General features: G+C 41.7%; 1 protein-coding gene across 2 annotated transcripts in view; it reads right to left on the reverse strand.

The window, feature by feature from the left end:
• RBM8A (RNA binding motif protein 8A) overlaps positions 1-21592 on the reverse strand; it is a 267421-nt gene that overhangs the window by 118183 nt on the left and 127646 nt on the right. For both annotated transcript variants that reach the window (XM_044079997.1, XM_044079996.1), the window contains one exon: positions 18182-18318. In XM_044079997.1, the coding sequence (XP_043935932.1) occupies positions 18182-18318 (137 nt within the window). The remainder of the gene's footprint in view (positions 1-18181; positions 18319-21592) is intronic.

The raw sequence follows: 21592 nt of genomic DNA on the forward strand, positions 1-21592 counted from the left end.
GAAGCAAGCTCATTAATCTTGTACTGGACTTCAATTTCTTTACTTTCAATGGCAAACACTACAAACAAAAAACTGGTATAGCAATGGGGGCTGCCATGGCTCCCAGCATAGCTAACATAGCCCTGGGCAAATGGGAGGAGGACTTTGTGTTAAACAACACAGACTACATGCAGCATATCGCATGCTATTTACGTTTTATTGACTATGTCTTTATTGTGTGGGAAGGTGACACCTTGCTGCTTGGAGATTTTATCACTTACCTCAATCAAACAACCCCCTTCCTGAAGTTTACCTCTTTCCCATAGCTGTACTTCACCCACTTTCTTAAATATGCAGATTTCCAAGGACAAGAACAATAACAGAATCACCACTGATCTATTCAGAAAACTGAGGGTTAACTTATTACTCCACAGTAAAAGTCTACATCCTACAAAAAACAAATATAATGTAGTGAAATCCCAAGGCTACAGATTAGCTCGAATTACCACAGAGATGGAACCATTTTTGAGAAACCTGAACAACTTCGAGAATGATTTTCTAGTGAGAGGCTATGAAAGTCAGATGTTAAACATCCTGGAACCCATTATAGAACTAAAAAGGACTGAAGCACCTTCACTCAACCGCCCCAGTAGAAAAATGTTAATTCCAGAGAATAACAAATACAAAAATAGCTGCATCCTGACATACACTTTGGATTATCACAGTATCAAAAATATTACTGAAGAAAACTGGGACATTGTGTCTCACCCTAACTATTAATTCATTGCAAGACTGCCTCTCCAATGTTTATCTCTTGTTCAACTACCTCTGAATTTTTTTTTATATTACAGAATAACTGTTCCTAATCTGCTTACTTGTTTTCTACATTAGGTTTATTTGCCGTTTGCTTTTGCATTTGTGTCTGATTGTTTGAATTTATTGATTGTTTGAATTTTTTTGATTGTTTGCCACTGTTAGCTACTAGTATGTTAATGGAGCTTTTCTCCTCGGGCCTCTGCTGAAAATGGACATGCATCCAGCCAGACTAGCCCGGTTAACAAATGTAAAATAAAATAAAAATAAAAATAAAATTGTCACAGGAAACCCTTTTCTGATTAACATCTTAGGTGAAGCCCCATCATTTGTTTATAGGAAGGCCAGGAATATTAGAAGTTTTGTTGAATTTAAACCTAGACCATGTGAGAAAAGCACTAAAAGATGTGAAACTAATTGTACATTTTGTTTATTTATACAGCAAGGTGATAGTTTTTATTGCCCTTAAAGAAGATCATTAAAACCAGTGCAGGGGGCGACTAACACTAAAAAGGTAATTTACAGGGCACAGTGCAATGAATGTGATGCATTCTATGTGGGCAAGACTGTAAATAAACTCAAGCGAAGGATTTCATGTCATCTGTCAGAAATCCGCTCTGGATGTAAAAATAATGCACTAGCCAAACACCTTTCTCTTCACAAAAGACACACAGGTTTTAAGTTCCAGATCCTGGATTGCATAGACATGGGTGATCTTGAAGGAGACATCCCGAATATTCTGGAGAAACATGAACTTGTGGCAATTAAAGCTAAACTCTTTTAGAAAGCTTGGACTAAACTACTACTGTTCAATTAAAAGTGCACTGGAACTTAGAAAATTGCCACTTTGTTTACATGACTAATTGTATTTTATTTTTTTCTACAAATTGGTTTTAAAAACCATTTTAAATCATTTGAAATTTAAGTGTATATTTTATTTCCATATATATATATATATATATATATATATATATATATATATATATATATATTTTTTTTTTTTTTTTTTTTTTTTCTTCCAACTTTATTCAAAATGTTGGTAATAACAATACTAACTAATTATACAATTATATAGGTTTTTAGGGTTCTTGTACACAAACCTGAAGTCTAGAAGGACGAAAGCGATCTTTAACAATAGGTTATGAATAGAAACTGATTTTTCATGCAAATTATATATGTATATATTTATATATAATTTTTGATCGCAAAATGAACTAAGGTTTATATATTTCCAGCCATGTAGTATATTGCCTTGTATATAAAATCACAGACTTACTAATCTACTTAATAATTTGGTTAAATAAGACATACCATTAAAGTACATTAGGGCTATATATTACTATGACAGCTACTAGGTAGGGCAGGACCAGCTCTAATGTCACACTGATGGGGGAAGGTATGTGAATGTAACATGTGTACCAATAACACTGTTTTACAGCACAATAAACCACTCCCATGCCTGATAAAAAGTATATTTAGAAAGCTTGAGGAAATTACTCTGTTTTACTTGGATCGCTTGTCTGTGTACTTAAAGGATTTTTGACTGGAAACAGACTGCCTGCCTTGCTTGGATTACTTTCGAATACTTAGTAATGCTGTAGAATTATATATTTTCTATGATTACTTTTTGACTTGACGAGTTTACGTTCGCTACTTCTACTACTATTGTCTGATCTGATTATATAGTGATTAACTAGAAATATATGGACTGAAAATCTTCCACACAGAGGAGTTTCTTGCACTGTTTTGTTTTTAGACCCACTATACTTTAGTGGGTTGTTTAGAGACTTCGGGGATACAATGGAGATTACTTGTTTTTTTGACTTGAGTGGCCATACATGCAGAGAATGAATGTTTATCCTCGGCCAAAATGGACTCAGAGGGAGACTCTGTACTCTTTCACAAGGTCGCACTAAAGTCTGATCTCGTGGGCCATGTAGTTCAGTGCCCTTATGGCAAAGGTAGCTGAAACATACGTCCGCTTTCAGAGTCAATCCATTGACCTAAACTCCTAGTCTGGAGGATGGACTGAGGAACTGAGCCAGTTCCTTTTTAGTGGCCACCTCCACGGTGGCATCAACTGGGGAAAGTACAGTTGTGTATACTTACCATAAATGTAGATGTTAGAGTGTATTCACTGTTGCAGTCATTACATTTGGGTTATCTGCTTGCAGGTAGCCCTCAGTCGGCCTGATTAACAAAGTCTTGGGTCCTGCATCGGCTGCTGTTCCTTCTTTCCATGATGTCAAGTCGTCAGGGGTATAAAACATGCAACCGACACCATCAGTGTTTCTTGCCCCAGAGGTCAGGTGCCCCCCTAATTGGGAGCAATTAAATATAAAAGTACAATGATATACCTCCAACAAAAAAAACAAATACACCAAAAAGGCTGTTAAGCATAGTAAAAGAAAGTAGAGATACAACCAAAAGTAGTTAGGAGGCTGGAGGAAGGGTAACCAGGACTGCAACAGTAAATACACTCGAACATCTACATTTATGGTAAGTGTACACAACTGTACTATGTTTGTTTCACTGTTGCAGTCATAACATTTGGGTACATTCCCAAAGCTAAGGTTGGGATGAGGAATTTAGATAGCATTAGGAGCAGCTACAAGGCCCTGCAAGACTGCAGTGGCAAAACCAGCTCTGGATTTAGAGAAAATTGGCAGATGATAATTCTTGGTGAAAGTATGTATAGAACTCCAGGTAGCAGCTTCTAGAATGTCCCTGGTAGGGACGCCTCTGAGAAAGGCTGTAGAGATAGATGCAGCCCTGGTGGCGTGAGGTCTGATCCCCTTGGGGATAGGTTTTCCATGGTGCATATAGCAGAAATTAATGCAATGGCCTATCCATTTAGAAATGGTTTGCTTTGAAATAGCCTTCCCCTCTGCCCCTGCAGCAAATGCTACCAGTTCAGATTTCCTTTGAGGCTTAGTCCTGTCCAAGTAGAATCTGAGTTGCCTGCGCACATCTAAGGAATGCAGTATCCGTTCCCCTTCGTTCCGTGGATTGGGAAAGGTGGTTAGCAAATGAATGGACTGATTAAAAGCCACACTGGATTCCACCTTGGGCATGAAGGATGGATTGGTTCTGAGGGACACCCTGTCCGCATGAAAGAGGATGAAAGGCTCCACTGCCATAAGGGCCAGTAATTCAGATACCCTTTCTAGCTGAAGTGATTGCTAAAAGGAAAACGGTTTTCCAAGAAATAAATTTTAAGTCTGCAGTAGCAGCTGGCCCGAAAGGAGGTAGAGTGAGTTTCTCCAAAACAAAGTTAAGGTCCCAGGCTGGGGTTGGAGGTTTCCTGGGTGTCTCAAATTTTTGGCCCCTCTGAGGAACTGCTTGAGCAGTGGATGAGAGAAGAGGGGAGGTTCTGTGTTACAATAAGCCGAAATAGCTGAGGCGTGGATCTTAATTGAAGAAAAAGACAGGCCCTTGTGAAGCATCTCAGTTAAGTATTGTAGAATTTGAGGTAAACTGGGCGCTCTTGTGCTCATCCATTGAGACTGGTTCCAGCACAGAATCTTTTCTATTTTTCAGCACAAGGTTTTCTAGTACTAGGCCTCCTTGCCTCTAAAATGATATCCATCACAGGTTTACTGAGTGATGGTAGCGGAGAGAGATTATGTAATTAGCCTGGCTGCAAGGTTCAGCGTTAGAAGCAGAGGGTGCAGAATCTGGTTCTCTTGCTGAGACAACAGGGAAGGAGTCTGAGGCAGGTGCCATGGGGATAACCATGGCACACTGTGTAGGAGTGGGTACCAGTGTTGGCGTGGCCAGTCTGGAGCAATCAAAATCATCCTTAGTTTGTCCTGTTTGATTTTTTAGTAGTACTTTGGAGAGCAGAGGCGGGGGGGGGGGCATAAACTGATAGGACAAAGCATCCACTTTCCAGGCTTGCTTGTGGGGTGTCCTTGTGCAAAATTTGTCCAATTGGTGGTTCTGGGGAGAAGCAGACAGGTCTATATCTGGGTTCCCCCATTTGCTTGTCAACATGCTGAAAATTCTTGGTTCCAGTTTCCACTCGTGTGGGTCCATGAGGTTTCTGCTTAGTCCGTCTGCCAGTGTACTTAATTTTCTTGGCAGGAATTGACCTTGTAGGTGCACTTGGTAGCTCAAGGCTGCGTTCCACAATGCCATGGCTAGTCTGCAGAGGGGGTAAGAATGTGTTCCCCCCTGCTTGTTTATGTACCACATAACAGTTTTGTTGTCAGTCTTTACCACAAGTTGTCCTGGAAGAATGTGGCCCTTGAAGGCTGTCAGATCATTCTGCACAGCTAACATTTCTTTTTGATTGATATGCAGGTGCATTTGACTTGGGTTCCATCTGCCCTGAATGCACTTCTCTACCAGGTGAGCCCCCCATGCTTAGTCTGGTGCGTCTGTTAGGGTTTGGGCAGCAGTGGGTGGTGTGAAGGGTAATCCTTTGTTTTGGTGGCAGGCCTCTGACCCCACCAAAGGAATGCTAGGCATAGGCAAGGTATGATAGGAATCATTGCTTCTAGATCCTGAAAATGTTGACACCAGAAGCTTTTTAAATACCACTGTAGTTTCCTCACATGCAGTCATGCATATGTAATTAGAAGAATGCAGAAGGCCATGAACCCAAAGGCTTGCAGTATTTGTCTTGCAGATAAGAGTTTTTGTGGCCACTTGTTTGAAGGTTGTCAAATGAATTTCTCTGGCGTGAGGTAAGCCATCAGGAATATAATTTGTTGACAGGGTACTAGGTGTGATTTCTTTTCGTTTATGGTGTACCCCAGACAAGTTAGAACCCTTTGTACAAAGGCCAGATGCGTCAAACGTATGTCCTGGCTTTCTGCCTGAATTAGACAATTGTCCAAGTATGGGTATATTTGAATATTTCTTTGCCTGCAAAATGCAAGGACAGGAGCCAGGCACTTTGAATACCCTGGGCGCAGTAGATAAGCAAAGCGGCAGTGCAGAGAACTGATAGTGTGTGTAGCCTGCTTTGAAGTGTAGGTAGCTTCTGCAAGATTTCACTGATTGGGATGTGCAGGCATGCTTCTTTTAAATCTAGTCTTGCCAACCAGGCATCCTTGCTCTAGCATAGGAAGTAATTTGTGAAGAGTCTGCATCTATTTTGGAATTTCCAAAACTGTGTTTAGAGAAGACAGGTCCAGGATAAGACGTCATGAATTGGCTTTTCTGGGTACCAGGAAAAGTCTAGAGAGTAGAAACCTTGAACCTTTTCCTCTTCCGGTACCAGTTGAATAGCCCATGCTTGAGAGAAAGTACTTTTTTTTTGAACCTCTGCCCACTGATTTGGGGGTAGGTCCGGCCACCCGCTTGGTGTTGGCAATGTGTGGAAGTGAAATCTGTATCCCTGGACACTATTTAAAACCCATTTGTCCTGGGTAATGAGTTCCCAGTTCTTTGCATGAAGAGCAATCTTTCCCCCCAAAGGGGCAGTCAGTTAAGTGCTTGGAAATTTTAAACGGAAGTCATTGAGACAGTTTGTCATAAGGGGAGTCTTATTGCTCCCAGATTTGGAAGTGGAGGCCCCCACTGCTTAGTCCTGTGTGTCCCCTGGGACTGACACCTGGGGCTTTTGCTGTGTCTGGGTTTGGCTTGAGAAGACCTGGAAGGGGCTGGAAAGGACCAATTCTTAGAGGACCAGTGCCTACTAAATCTAGGAGGCTGAACTTGTAAGAAATCTTTTAACAGTTAGCATAGATTTAGCTTTACCTTCCATCTTTTTAGGAACTTCCTCAGCCTAGTTGCCAAACAGGCGGTCCTGATTTAAGGGAGCAACCAACAATTTTGCTTTAACATGATCAGGCAAAGATTGCTCCTTTAACCAAGCATGCCTTCTGGGCACAGACCCAGTAACAGCAGCCCTGCAAGAGGCCTCTGATGAATCAAAACCACATTGCAAAGTAGGTTTTCCAATTTGTTCAGCAGAATGCATTAAATCCTGTAATTCTTTATTTTCCACACAGTCAGGAATCATTTTCTGTTTAAGCAATCCAATAACATGCTGCTGCTACGAAACTGGCAGTTTAAAGCCCTAATGGCCAAGGTTGCAGAAGTGTAAACCTTTCCCAATCGATCCAGCGCCCTGGAGTCTCTATCAGAAGGGGTAGGATTTTTAGCAGTAGAAGCCTTAATGCCCTTGGACCCCTGTGAAATAGTCTCTGGATCAGCAATAGGATTTTTAAAAATGAACTCAGGAACCCTGTCATATCGGTCAGGTTTTCTGGGAGCAGGAGGCAAAGAATCAGGGGCCAAACTAGATTCCGTAAAAGCATCAACAATGTCTAGTACAGGAGGAATAGCTAAAGGCCTATGCTGAGGTAGGAGTAAGAAATCCCCAAGCCACTTTTTTTGAATCAGAAAAATCCTGGCTTTCCCAGTGGAAATGTTCCCTTGGAGTATGTAGGGTGTCCCAAAAAGAAAAATCCTCTGGAGGGGAAGCAGAGGGAATGGAGTCCTCTGCATCAGAATCCTCATAAGTAGAGAAGGGCAAATCCAGATCAGAAGAATCAGAAAAAACAGAATCCTGGTCAGAAGATTCATAAACAACTTCAATCCTAGGCCTCTTAGAAAGGGGGGGGGGGGGTTGGCTGCCCCTGATTAGTTTTTTTAAATCTTCAGCCATTCTTATTTGTTTTTAGGCATAGAGGCCAGAGCATGTGGCCTGGGCGTCGTTTTTTTAGGCATGGTCTGAGATTTAGACCCAAGTGAAGAAAGGAGGCCTCTGTTTAATATGCAAGTCCATAGGCCTGAATACACCCTCAGAAGACAGTGCCTGCACAGCGGCTCTGGACCCATCCAAGGTAGAGACATCCGCAGGTTCCATAGTTGAAGCATCTCACGGCATACCAGACTCCGAATGGGTATCAGAGGCCTGCGAATCAGAGGTAGCCGGTATCATGCGCTGCGAAAGTGCCAGAGTACCGGCGAACTGGCTTAGAAGCGGCGTTGTCGGCAGTTTTGGACCTCGGCAGCCTGTCTCTCTGCGTTTTTTCGGAATCCCAGTAGTCAAGATGGCCAACAGACATTTCTGGATAATTAAAATAATAACTGAAATAGAGGCGAAAATATATCGATAGTGCGCTGATTAAATAAAGCACAAAACCTACAGCAAGGTACATCGTGGTCAGGGCTTAGGCAAGGAATACAGTCTGAATGAAAATCTTTGATATATTTGCTTTCCACAAGTAATGCAGTTATTAACTTTTACTGATATCGGGTAAGGAGCAAGAAAGTTTCCCCAGCGGGGTACTTAGCTTTAGTTGGACTTCAGTTCTGAAACTCGAAAACGAAAATTTCAGGAGTCAGCCGACCAGCACTTGCGAACTGCTTCTGCTACCACTCGGCAAAAAAGACTAATGTAATGGCGTCAGCTGCATGTTTTATGCCCCTGACGTCATGGAAGAAGGGACAGCAACCAACACAGGACCCAAGACTTTTAATCAGGCAGACTGAGGGCTACTGCAAGCAGAAAACCCCAAATGTAATGACTGCAACAGTGAAATACGAAAAACATACCTTACTCCATGCAGGCTTATCCATAGGAGGGTCAAAATCTTGTCTGGCCTTTTTAGAATAGGTTCTACAGTGTCCGGCTCCTTCCAAGCTCTGGTGGCAATGAGGTCTACCAGAGGATCAGCTGGGGGGGGGGGGGGGGCACCCAAGAGGTAGATGGGCCTACGAACACTTCCAAGAATACAGACTTGCCAGAGGAAGGCTTTTGGGTGGAACAACCTCCCCAGAGGATTTAGATTATGTCTGCAAATGAGACATCCTCAGGAGGTGATCTGGGGGAGCCTTCCCCTTCCTCAAGTTCGTATCCTCTGTGAGGGACTCGGGGGGGGGGGGGGGGGATGTCCAGGTGCCTCTTGCACTTGTGAGAAATCTCCTTGGGAAGGGCTCACAAACAGCTTCATATTCCTAAAGGGGAACAGTCTGGGGCATATCAGACACTGGCAGTCCCCAAGAGGACAGGATGACAGAAAACATTCAGCAGCGAGGGAGAGCAGGGACGGACTCGGAGGAAAGAGTGAATGGTCTCTATCCTCCACAACGAAGGCCAAAAGGGAAATGGCTTCTCTAAAACTAGAAGAATGAGAAACTGTGCCTCTCAGATCCGACTAACGGATCTGAGCCGAACCCGGAACAGACTTACCCAGAGGAATGGTATGTCCTGCCCATAACTGAGCCGATGACGCTCATCCCCCCGGATCAGATACCCAAATCACGGCTCAGAGCTCGAATCCGAATCCATAGATCAGACATACTGTAGGGCATGGCCGGCGTCGAGGTTGGGGGAATCATCGGTGCAGATCCCCTGACTCCGGGGCTCCTCGAATCCAGGGACTTTGAAACCCGGGGATGGATTGGAAAAGGAGCTATCAGTGCAAACATTGGTGCTGAACTCCCACTCCAGTGGAAGAGGGAGCCAGCAACACTCCCATCTGCAACTGAGTCTGTATAAACCTTATCATCCGGTCCATGTCAGCCTCAGAGAGGTTTCTTGTAGATCTGGAGGACGCCACAGACACTGGCCGAGAAGGCCGATGTATGGATGACCTCAAAGCAGGCCAAACCTCCTCCGACTCCGGAGAAAATCTAGATCATCGAAGCAGAGGTGAAGACTGCTTAGAAATCTTAACTGGAGTGACAACTTTAATAGGAGGATCAGATAGAGCAGACTGATCAGCTGGTCTCTTACTACCCCCATCTTTTTCTCTTGTCTCTCTCTCTCTCTCTATACTTTTCCTTCCTGGCCTCTGTCGCCCTGTTTTGATCCAGGAGTGAGAGTCCAGGACAGGGGAAGAGGACCAGAAGCGGATACAGCCACAGCCATGGCCATAGAGGAAGAAACAGCTTCTGCCGGGAGAAGCCCAGCCAAAAAAATAACTTAGTCCTGCGGTCCCAGAGGGCACATGGATTAAAGGCTGCACAGATTTTGCAGCATGAAGAAAGGTGGGGAACCCCCAAACACAAAATGCAGAGTGTGACCATCAGCCAGAGACAACTTATGGTCACACTGTGCATTTTGAGAAAGTCTGCTTTTGTGGGTCTGACATCTCAATCCCCACAACAAAAAATAAGGCTAACTAAAGCCCTACCCACAGTCACACCACACACAGCAAAGGCAGGAAAGGGAGGCCTACACTAACCAAACCACAAAGTTTACTTTTATTTGGTACTTTTCTCAGCGGAAAACCACCCTACTCTACCTGCCTGGAGATCAGAGATAATGTCCTGGCGAAATTGCTGCAAACAAGATCTGAGGGTTGGAAGGAGGTTGCAGTGTGGCATGGGTAAGGGGAGGAGCTTGGAGCACAGATCTTAGCTTGGAAAGCTGCCGGCTCAGATCCATGTCAGATCCAAAACCCACAGGTTGATGATCAAATGAAGTTAACTACTTTAGATTTAAATTTTTACCCCCCCCCCCCTTCAGAGAATTACAACCAACAAAACTCAGCAATGAAATCCGAGAGGATAGAGGGTGCTATAGTGCTGGCTCCAAACTGATTTAAGGAACCACTGAATTTTTCTTGTACGTAGTTCAGCTAGCAGAACCATGACAATTGTAAAGGTTATGAATTCTAATATTTTTAATTTTATTTTTACATTTAACTGGGATTGTCTGACTGAGCAAAAGCTCTTTCAGCAGAGGCCCGGGGAGAAAAGCTCCAAAACAAAAAATACAACAGTTACAAACACAGTTAACATAATAAATCATTCATAATAAAACTTCTAGGACAGTCATATATATATCTATATATCTATATATATATCTATATATCTATATATATATATATATATATCTATATATATATATATATATATATATATATATATATATATATATATATATATATATATACACACACATAAATCCTACCTTAACACACATTGGCTATGCACCTGTCTTAACCCAGACTAACAACTCTTGTCTTTTCACTAAATTTCTAAATCTTAATGTCTGCATAATCTACCTGCATACTGGATTCCAGAAGCTTAACTTGTCTTTCAACTAATTTGGACTATCTCTTATATCTTAATATCTCTCTTTGTCACTCTAGTATCTTATGTTAACACACCTCTTTCTAGCATGTTCCTTCCTGTACTGTACTTATTTACTTATTTTTTACCCAACTATTTATTTCAATATGTTCTTTTTTGCATAAAATAGCTAAATTGTATATAGTACTTCTATTTGTTAAACTGTGAATTTATTTACTGTTTTTATTTGATTAACGTCATACATTGTTTTGTACTCTCGAGGAGCTTTTCTCCCCGGGCCTCTGCTGAAAATGGATATGTATCCAGGCTGGACTAGCCCGGTCAACAAAGATGAAGTACACTAGTTTAAGTTGTAAATGTTTTGGTATAGAGAAGAAATGATGGCAAGACAGAGGAAGTTAGGTTTGTTACTTAGTGAAGGTATATTCAAGAAGGCTAAGAACAGATACAAATCCAGTGATTTTTTAAGTACTTTTTAGTGGCTAGTCTGAATACTTTAGGATGTTAAAGTGATTTAACTTCTTGTGGGAGTTTGTCCCAAGCAAGAGAGGGATGGTAGCTGTATGTAATGGCTCCTATTTTGGACTTGGGCTTGTAAATTTGTAAAAGGTCTTGGGTGGAGCTGGTTGTTGAGAAAAATTGCTTGGAAAATGTTAGAAAGTGTCTTTGTAAAATTCCACTTTGTGCTGAAGGAAGGCAGGCCATCATGAGAGATGCATCTAGGAGGCAATTTAAACACTACCCAGTCAGAAAGAATGAGGGATGATTTTTCTACATTTACTTGAAAAGCCATGTTGAGAAAAAGGTTGTTGACAAAGATTCTTAACATCTTAGAAATGAGTCTGCAAAAATAAGGCAATCAAATATCTAAAAAAGGAAAATGTGAATACCCTGTAACCCAATATTTAAGTACTGCCAGACACTTCCTAAACACTTGGTGTTGACAACCTAAATAGTAAAGCAGGAAACTGAAGGTGTGAATCTGACACAGAAATTCTTATCTGAAGCCTTTGAGAAATACAACATAAGCATCTTTTAAGTCTACAGTTATTAAACTGGAACGAGAAATGAGAGGTACTGTAGAGAAAGCTTTAAGAGTTTCAATGTGCAGGTTTAGAAATGAGAGGTCTAGCCTTCTTATGCCCTCCTTTGGCATAAGAAAATTTTCAAGTAGAAACCTATTTAGTCTGGTGGGACAGGCTTTATCCCCGGAAACAGCATTTGATCCAGAATAGCAGGAAACAGGGAGGTCTGACCCTTTTTAATTTCTCCAAATCTTTTGGTATTCTAATACCATGACATGAATGGACCCCATTCCTAAGTCAAAGTATGATTAAAGTTCATGAAATTAGCATGGTTTCAATCTTTGATATCAGCCAGAAGTGCTCTCCGCAACACCCACAATGTGCCCTGTAGTGAAGACTCCTGCAATTCTTATGGGGTTACATGAATCGATAGCATATCTAAATAAGATTGCAGATTCTTTTACGCAACACCCTTTTGCTCCTACTAAACTGTCTTGGTATCCTATATTGCTCTTATTTCTGGGATCAAATCCAGATATTTTATGACCATCTCTGTAAGTAAGACACTAGTCACTGGCTGTGGCGATTTTAATGATCAATGCTACTTTTGTCTTTTCATGGACTACTATATCTGGTTTTCTTGCATCTATTTTTTGAACTGTTGGTAATGGGTAATCTCATATGATAACTTCATTTTCTATGTTTTGTGGCTCATGTTTCCAGTGTTTCAGCTACTTCAGTCTTCCAGTGTTTGCACAATCTCCAGTGCAACAGTCTTGCCACATTACTATGTCTTTCGATATACAGTCCTCCTGCCATTAGTAGGTCACAACCAGCAACAAGCTGGGCAACTGTTTCCAATTCTGTTTCACAAAACCTGCATTTATCAGTTTCTCTCACCTGTGCAATTTACTTTGTAAACCAACATGTATGTAATCAACTATCTTGGGTCACCAATATTAACCTTTCATCTTTTGGTTTGAATTCCCCTCTCCTTAACCATTCCTGCATTTGTTCCTGATCAACAAGAGGTTGTTCCAGGAGTTTTCTGTACTTGCAAATACATTTATGCATTTTCCACATTTCTTGCTGTCTCATCGGATCCTTCACCTTGTATTCTTTTGTTTTTTGGCACATTCAGTTGCTGCCCGATTTTTATAATCTACCTGTGGTATGATTTCCATTCCTGCTTAACGCAGTTATTCTTCTTGACTAAGTAGGGAAGTCATCTTAGATTTATTCTCCTCACGTTTCAAAACTTTTACTATGTTTGGGTCTTGAGGTCAGCAGATATGTATGCAGGCCCACACCTGCTTCGGAACAGGGGAGGCCCACACCTGCTTCGGAACAGGGGAGGCCCACACCTGCTTCGGAACAGGGGAGGCCCACACCTGCTTCGGAACAGGGGAGGCCCACACCTGCTTCGAACAGGAGGCCCACACCTGCTTCGGAACAGGGGAGGCCCACACCTGCTTCGGAACAGGGGAGGCCCACACCTGCTTCGGAACAGGGGAGGCCCACACCTGCTTCGGAACAGGGGAGGCCCACACCTGCTTCGAACAGGGGAGGCCCACACCTGCTTCGGAACAGGGGAGGCCCACACCTGCTTCGGAACAGGGGAGGCCCACACCTGCTTCGGAACAGGGGAGGCCCACACCTGCTTCGGAACAGGGAATATATAATCTAGGTATGCACAGATTTTTAAAAGTCATTTGATGAGCACGAAGCATCCTTGTTTTCCTATCTATCCAACACCTTTTGGGGCCAATCACTCCAAAACTAAGTTAGGACAGGAACAGCAAACTGGTTTATAGCTTGAACTGTGTTCCTAGATGTCAAAGTTGTTTTAAAGATTAATTTAAGCCTTTCTAAAATATCCCTTACTGAGTTTTCACATTTGTTCATATTTTATTTTTGATCCTTCATCAATTTCCCAAATATTTATACACTCTCAAGTTCTTTTAAATCACATTCTAGTCCCAAACTTGTTTTTTTGGTGCTGCATCTTTCCTGCTTAAAAGGTTGTTTTGCACATTTACCAAGACCAAATGACATTCTTGTATCATCTGAAAAAGTTTTGACTACTTGCAGTTGTGCTTTTAGTTCCTCATCTGATCAGCTATACCGTTTTAAATCTACAAAGAGAAGATGAGAAGTCTTAACACTTTGTTGCTTTCTAGGAGCCAAATTATAGCCATAACCTAATGTGCTAAGCAGACAGCTTAATGGGTTATAGGCAAGGCAAAAGAGCTGCAGTAGCAGTCACTCTGGAATATCCCCCCTTTGGATTTTTATCCCTGGAATAATTTGTTCTTTATCATAGCTTAACTGTAAAGTGGCTTATTGTTGCTGTGATGTAGTTTATCAATGTAGGGTGCATCTTCTACATTTTTAAGCACTCAACCATGAATGTGGGATACTGTCAAATGCTTTTTTGTAGTCTACCCATGCCATACGTAGATTCTTACAAATGATCCTTTGTTCCATATGACTCTTATTACTCTTTTCTTCTATTGCTATAATTGAGTTTTTTTTTCTAAATGACTATAAACTCTGTTGACATCAATTTCAGTGTATAGTTTATATGTCATCGGAAGGCAAGTTATTGGTCTACAGTTTTTCAGGGTAGCTTATAGGTTCACTCTTAAGTCGGAGCATGGTTTTTCCTCTTAGCCAGGCTGGTGTCTGCTTGAGGTGCACATGTAAACAGTTCTCACCTCATGGCTAAATCTTCGTGTAAAGATGTCAATACTTTTAGCCAGAAATCTGGTACTGCATCTGGGCTTGGGGTTTTCCAGTTAGAGGCTTTTCTTAACTTTGTTTCAATCTCTCTGGCCATTACTTCATCCCATTTCATAGCCTGTACATTGGAAATTATTTTACTTCTATCCATTTATCACCTTTATGTTCCACAGGAACATCATAAATATTTCTCCAAAATGCATCCATTTTTTTTTTTTTTTATGGTCTTTCAATTCATTTTACCTTGTTTCCCAGATCCCTATAAAACTTTTTTGGATCATAAATTGCTTACTTCATACTTTTCCTTTATCATCTTCTTTCGGCTGTTCCTGTTAGGGGTCGCCACAGCAGATCACCCGTTTCCATTTCTTCCTGTCCTCTGCATCAAGCTCTGTCACACCAACCACCTGCATGTCCTCTCTCACCACATCCATAAACCTTATCTTAGGCCTTCCTCTTTTCCTGTTACCTGGTAGCTTCATCTTTAGCATCTTTTTCCCAATATACTCAGCATTACTCCTCAGCACATGTCCAAACCAACGTAATCTTGCCTCTCTGGCTTTGTTTCAAAACCTTCCAACCTGGGCTGACCCTCTAATATACTTATTCCTAAATCCTGTCCACCCTCGTCACACCCAGTGCAAATCTTAACATCTTTAACTCTGCCACATCTAGCTCAAACTCCTGCCTTTTTGTCAATGCCACTGTCTCCAACCAATATAACATAGCTGGTCTCACTACCCTCTTGTAGACCTTCCCTTTCACTCTTACAGGTACTAGTCTGTCACAAATCACTCCTGACACTTCTCCACCCACTCCATCCTGCCTGTACTCTCCTTCACCTCTCTTCCACACTTACTGTTACTCTGAACTACTGACCAAGTATTTAAACTAGTCCACCTTCGCCACCTCTACTCCTTGCATCCTCACCATTCTTCTATCCTCCCTCTCATTCACAGATATATTCTCTGTCTTAGTCCTGCTGACCTTCATTCCTCCTCTCTAGAGCATACTTCCACCTCTCCAGGGTCTCCACCTGTTCCCTACTCTCACTACAGATCACAATGTCATCTGCAAACATCTTAGTCCATTGGGACTCTTGTCTGATCTAGTCTGTCAACCTGTCCATCACCATTGCAAATAAGAAAGGGCTCAGATCCTTGATGTAACCCCACCTCCACCTTAAATGCATCCGTCACTCCCACTGCAGAACTCACCACTGTCACACTACCCTCATACATATCCTATACCACTCTTACATACTTCTGACACTCCTGACTTCCTTATACAATACCACAACTCCTCTCTAGGCACCCTATCATATGCTTTCTCCAAGTCTACAAAAACACAATGCAACTTCTTCTAACATTCTCTGTACTTCAACACACACCGAGCAAACATCGCATGTGTAGTGCTCTTTCCCGGCATTAAACCATACTGCTGTTCACTAATCACGTTCCTTATCATCCTAGCTTCCACTACTCTTTCCCATAACTTCATGCTGTGACTGATCAATTCAATCCCTCTGTAGTTACTATAGCTCTGCACATCACCGTTATTTTTCCTTTATAATTATATTTATTGCATTTGTTAACAGGGAAAGTCCACTGGGCCTGGTATGAGCCCATTTTCAGTGGAGATCCGGAGGAAAAAGCTCCACAAAATTACATAAAAGATAAATATTAATACATTTCACAGAAAGGTTCACAAAATTACTTACAAAGAATGTATTGATTCACATAGCAGACAGGCACTATAGTGGAAAAAAAGTTACAATCCAGGAAAAGTAATAAATGACATTCACAACACATGAATGAAAAATAAATCGACGAGGTTCATAGTGTGCATTCAAACACCTGAATGTAGTATAGCTGCTACGCTAATTGCCATGGGGAGTTAATTTTTATAATCCATTAAAATTTCAGCCAAATGAAAATAAAAACACTAGAATAATTTCTTCATTCTGTCAATGATGCCAGAAAATAACTCGTCAGCTGGAAAATCTGAAGATATTTTCCTTAGTTTCAGGTCCCTAGTTACCTGGTGTAGAAACTTAGGAGATGCAATCCATGCCTACTTCCTGGACATCGGACTCCAAATCAGGATCTGAATGGGAAAGGGGATCTTTGTATGCCTTTTTACATTGCTGAGAAGATTCAGACTAATGACTAAAAGGCTTCAAAATAAGCCGTTGCAAAGACAGACCACACTTCCTTCACTACCTTAACTAAAGCAATTAAAATGAGCGTGTCTTTTTCCTGCGAGTGTCTATTGAAAAGGAGCACTCTTTATATACAGTCAGCTCCCCATCAATCAAAATTCAGTCAGTATGGCTCTAACGGAAAATAAGGGAAAAATAACCACTCTCTCCTCTCCTCCATAAATGGCAAGGGTAGTTTCCCTTGTATGAAGCAGACATACAAATGGCCCTGGAAGACATGCCTGGTTCCCTGCTCTTAGCAGCTTCATGAGAATCAATACCATAAAAGTCAAAAGAAGCCAACAGATTTATCTGACGGCTCTGATATAGCCGCAGCAGATATGCATGCTGAAAGCAAAGATAAGCTAGAACAACAACCTCAGCCTTTCCAGATACTTTTTGATTCTCAGGGATTGGAGGGAGAAATGTCTGCGGAACTAGAACTCTACCCCATGACTCTACAGGCAAGGACCCTTAAAGGATGGTTTATTAAAAGTAATAGGAGAATTACATCTGCTTCTAAGAGTAAAAGGCATACAAATTGAGCAGTAGTGGATACAGTGTTCCTCTCCTAAGCATAATCTGAAAGCAAAAAAGACAGGATGTGTGGTTGCCATATTTCATATAAACACTTTTAATCAAAGTAGAACAGACATTTCTCACAAAAAAGGAAAGCCCACAATGGGATTCTTATCTGCCCACTGACAAAATCTAGCTGACCACCAAACCCAAAGAATTAAACAAATATTTTGTTGATGCTTCAACAGCAACGAAGTTCTGACTTTTGACTGCTATTGGTTTTTCATAGCAGTTTGTATGAGTTCTAGCTGTCGTACAGGTATGTAGAAGCACCTTACAGCTTTAGAAGCTGGCCAAATGTCCAATCCTGGAAAGGACACATCTCATAAGCTAGAGTACAGCAACAATGATCTAATGACAGACAGCTTTATATACTCCCAAATGCCATTCTAGATTAAACTTTAAATGCACTAATTTTTCACAGGAAGCAGAATCTCTGCTGGTTATTGTATCCAAGCAAAGTAAAAGAAATGCAAAAAGTGAAGTGCTATTCATCTACTATACCTTATTGACCTTTACAGCAGGAATCCTCTACATGGCATGCATGGGCTCCAACATATTACTGGGATCATGGCTGACGACACTGTTCACATGTGGAAGTAAGCCCACAAAGTAGCATGCAACTGTCTCCTTGCATACAAATAGGAGGTGGCTTGACAATACACAAAAGCATTCATACCATTTCAATGCAAGAAACACAAACATTAAATGACTATGTCCAGCACACTAAGTCAGGTTTGGAACATTAAGCACAAGGATTATTTTTCTGACCACTTGGATTTACCAGCTGTCAAGTACCAAAGTTCAAGCTCCACTTTCCCACCATCCCCCCACTGTTTACCTTCAGGTATCCAGTTCTTCGATCTAGGTTCAAGTGGAGGTTTTTTATTTCACCATGCTCAGCAAACTTGTCATGGATATCTTCTTCAGTGGCTTCTTCATGGACACCAGTCACAAAAAGAATCCAGCCTTCTACAGCTGTGACATTTCAAGACGGGGAAAAAAAAAGAAATGGAGAAAAAATGTAAGTGTGTGTGTGTTGGGTCCAGACAGAACTAAATAGGCACAGAAGAGATCACCTCTTAACCATCTGCAACATCTTTCACTTACTCTATAGTCTTTAGATTTTTGACATATCCCTTAAAGATTCAACATTTTATAGTCCATCGGCCATTTCTAGCTTATCCCTGTAGCTTACCTCCTAACACATGCCACATACCGCCAATAAAAGTTTAAGTGAATCTGCCTAGCAAACAGCTGCAAGCATTTTGCCAAATTAAGGGAATAATAAAACCAAGACAAGTAAATAAAGCTTTGTATCACAAAAACACGCACAACTGCTGAAAGGTACTTGGAATTAATGCTCCTCAAAATACCTTATAAAATTGATTCCAATTTGACTAGCATTACTGCAGCCAAACACTATGTCTGATAAATGTACTACTTCAAATTTTTATTCCACAGATTTAAACGCTGCATTAGCTGCCTACAGTCATGTTTCCATTTAATTCTACCAGTCATTTGCTTGTATCTACATGGATAATTGCATTTTCCACACCGAGCTTTACTGGCTTTATGTCATTTACTTGAATATATATTTTCTAGCAATCTTGCCTGTTCAGTTGACTGCAGATTATGAAACTGCCAACGTGTTTTAAAAAAAATATGCAAAATTCCCATAGGTTCATAGGTAGGTACTAGGCTACCGGCCTAAGTAAGCCTAGCCAACAAGGTTCCCTGGCTTGTGCCACCCAAGAAAGTTAATTTCCTGTGCCCCTGTCGAGCACAGCCACAGAAGTGATCCCCAGGGTGTATTTCCTATTTCCCATCCACTCAAGATTTTTCTTGAAGAGTGCTAATGAGGAACTTTGCTTGACATAGATGGGTAGCTTGTTCCAGAGTATAGGAAGTCTCTGGGACAGGAATCAGCATGCCCCTGCTTATTGTGGTGACAAGGTTTAGGTCATTACAGCGTGTAGCTCGCAAGGATTGGAATTTCTTTAGGTGTAGCCTGTCCAACAGCTCTGGGTTTAACATAGCTTTATATGTTAGGCAGAGATCTCCTCTGAGTAGGCAGTATGCTACAGAGTAAAGCTGGAGTTTTGAGACGGTCAGTGTAGGGCATCTGTTTGAGGCCAGTAATCCTCTTTGTGAGGTACTTCTGTGGCCTTTCCAGCTGCTGCAGATGTCTTGTGAGGTACATTCCAAAAGGGGCGTTAATGAGTGCTGAGTAGAAGGGAACGATGACCTCTTTTTTCCTGGATAAGAACCCTTTTGTGATGAGATGTACCACATAGGATTTCCTGACTACTGTGGCGATGTGATTATCAAAGGAGACTACTGTCCACCTGGGTCCCAAGGTCATGAGAAATGCACAAAGTTTTCTTGTACTGCCTTGGTTTAAAAAGGGCCAAAACATTCACCTCACTTACTGTTACCAAGCAAATAAAAATAGAAATTAAGCTGCCAATGAAGTACAGGAAGGAAGTGTCACTATGTATGCAATAAGTGACATTATGAATGTGATCATACAAAGATGCAGAGTGAGGGTGACAGGGATGTGGAAGCCCCGACCATCTGATGCAGCTGCTTTTCCCAAACCCTCATCTGGTCTTTCTGCTCTGAATATCACACACTTGATAAGAATCCCAGCATCCTAGCAACCGTGTCCCCAAAGGACAATTCCTCAAAAGGAGACTCAAGGCTAACAGACTTCTCTTCACCAAAGCCATAAACCAAAGACGAAGGCATCTGTGAAGAATAGGACAAAGATTCCTCAGACAGGGAATCCTCATCCAAGGAATCTGGTTCCCTGAGCCATACAGGAGTAGTAGAGGCCCAAGTGAGAGCAGGTACTTAAATCCCCTGAAGTGGCTTTAGGGCCAATAAGACGGAAAACAAGCAGAGTAATCTTTCACCATTCCCTTTGAGGTTCAACAAGACAAACTTGCTTCAGTTTTTTGCCATTTCTTATAAGGGAAATCAACCCCAACAAACACCAGAGGTTCTGACCCCTGGCAGTATTTGAGAGACAACCCAGAACTTCCTCCAGACCATTATCTGCAGAATATCTCTAGGACCTTCAGAGATGATCAACTGCAGCTGCCCCTCAACGTCCACAGCCGATGCCTGCAAAGCCTCAAAAGATACGAGGAAAGAAGGATTCATGCCTGCCTCCAGCAAGGTCACGGCAGAGGAATCCAACAAACACTGAATGACTTACAGAGCTGCGACCCACTTCTAGAGGGATGTCTAGTGGAGACTGGACATCTAAAGAACCCAGCCAAGATTTCTTGGCCTTCTTTCCTAGTGGCAGTATCTCAGGATTAAAGGATTCTGCCATGGTACCCTGGGTTAACTGTCTAAGCCACTGGGTTTTCAAGATAAATGGCCAGGGTCAACAAACTGCTCGAGTGTCTTAGGAACAAATCCCTTAGATACACGAGATATGGTCATGGGAAGTGCGCAAACAAAAGACACTGCTCCTGACTATCCAAATAGGGAATCGGCCTCCTACACTGACTTTTCCCCCTCTTGGATGACATCAACTCTAAACAGCAATATAAAATACAAGACCAAGAAAGTACAACAAATATAAAAATATCCCCAACATGGCACTTGTCCGGTGTTGCAAAATATTAAGTACAGCAACAAAGTGTTCAAACCAACTGGCAAAAGGCGGTTCCAGACAGTTGCGTCCGTACACAACTTTCATGCCTCATGTTTTGTGCAGGGAGCATAAATGTGACGTATAATGCAAACTGTGAAACAATACTTTCTCAGCTGTGAAATGAGAAGTACTGCTTCAAGCCACTATCTGTTTCATGAGAAGTACTGCTTCAAGCCACCGTTTCAGCTTACTCATCCATTTTTCCTTTTCAAAGTTACCCCTTTCATTCTTCGCCCAAGCAATGCGATATACCCAAATTATAAACGCGATTCTTTTCTATAAAGTAGGCCATGTGTAATGTTCCAGGTCTGTATTGTATGCTTGCTAGTTGAGGACTAACCAAGTACTTGTATAACATCCAAAAATGTATAAATAAATCAGATGAAATTTTACCATTATCCTAAGCACTGGGAAGATGATTAGGCAATCTTTGGAGTCTACTCCGCAGAGTTATGACCACTAGCATCTTACTGACTTTTTCCAATGTCCTTTCACACCACAGGACTATTCAGATGTGTGTATGGGTGTGCATCTGTGGTGCACATAGAAGTGGGAGTTCTATTATCCTCTATTTCCTCCTCC

Source organism: Protopterus annectens, chromosome 8.part0 (genome assembly GCF_019279795.1).
Source record: "Protopterus annectens isolate FY-2018-M chromosome 8.part0, PAN1.0, whole genome shotgun sequence".
In the NCBI taxonomy this organism is placed as follows: Eukaryota; Metazoa; Chordata; order Ceratodontiformes; family Protopteridae; genus Protopterus; species Protopterus annectens.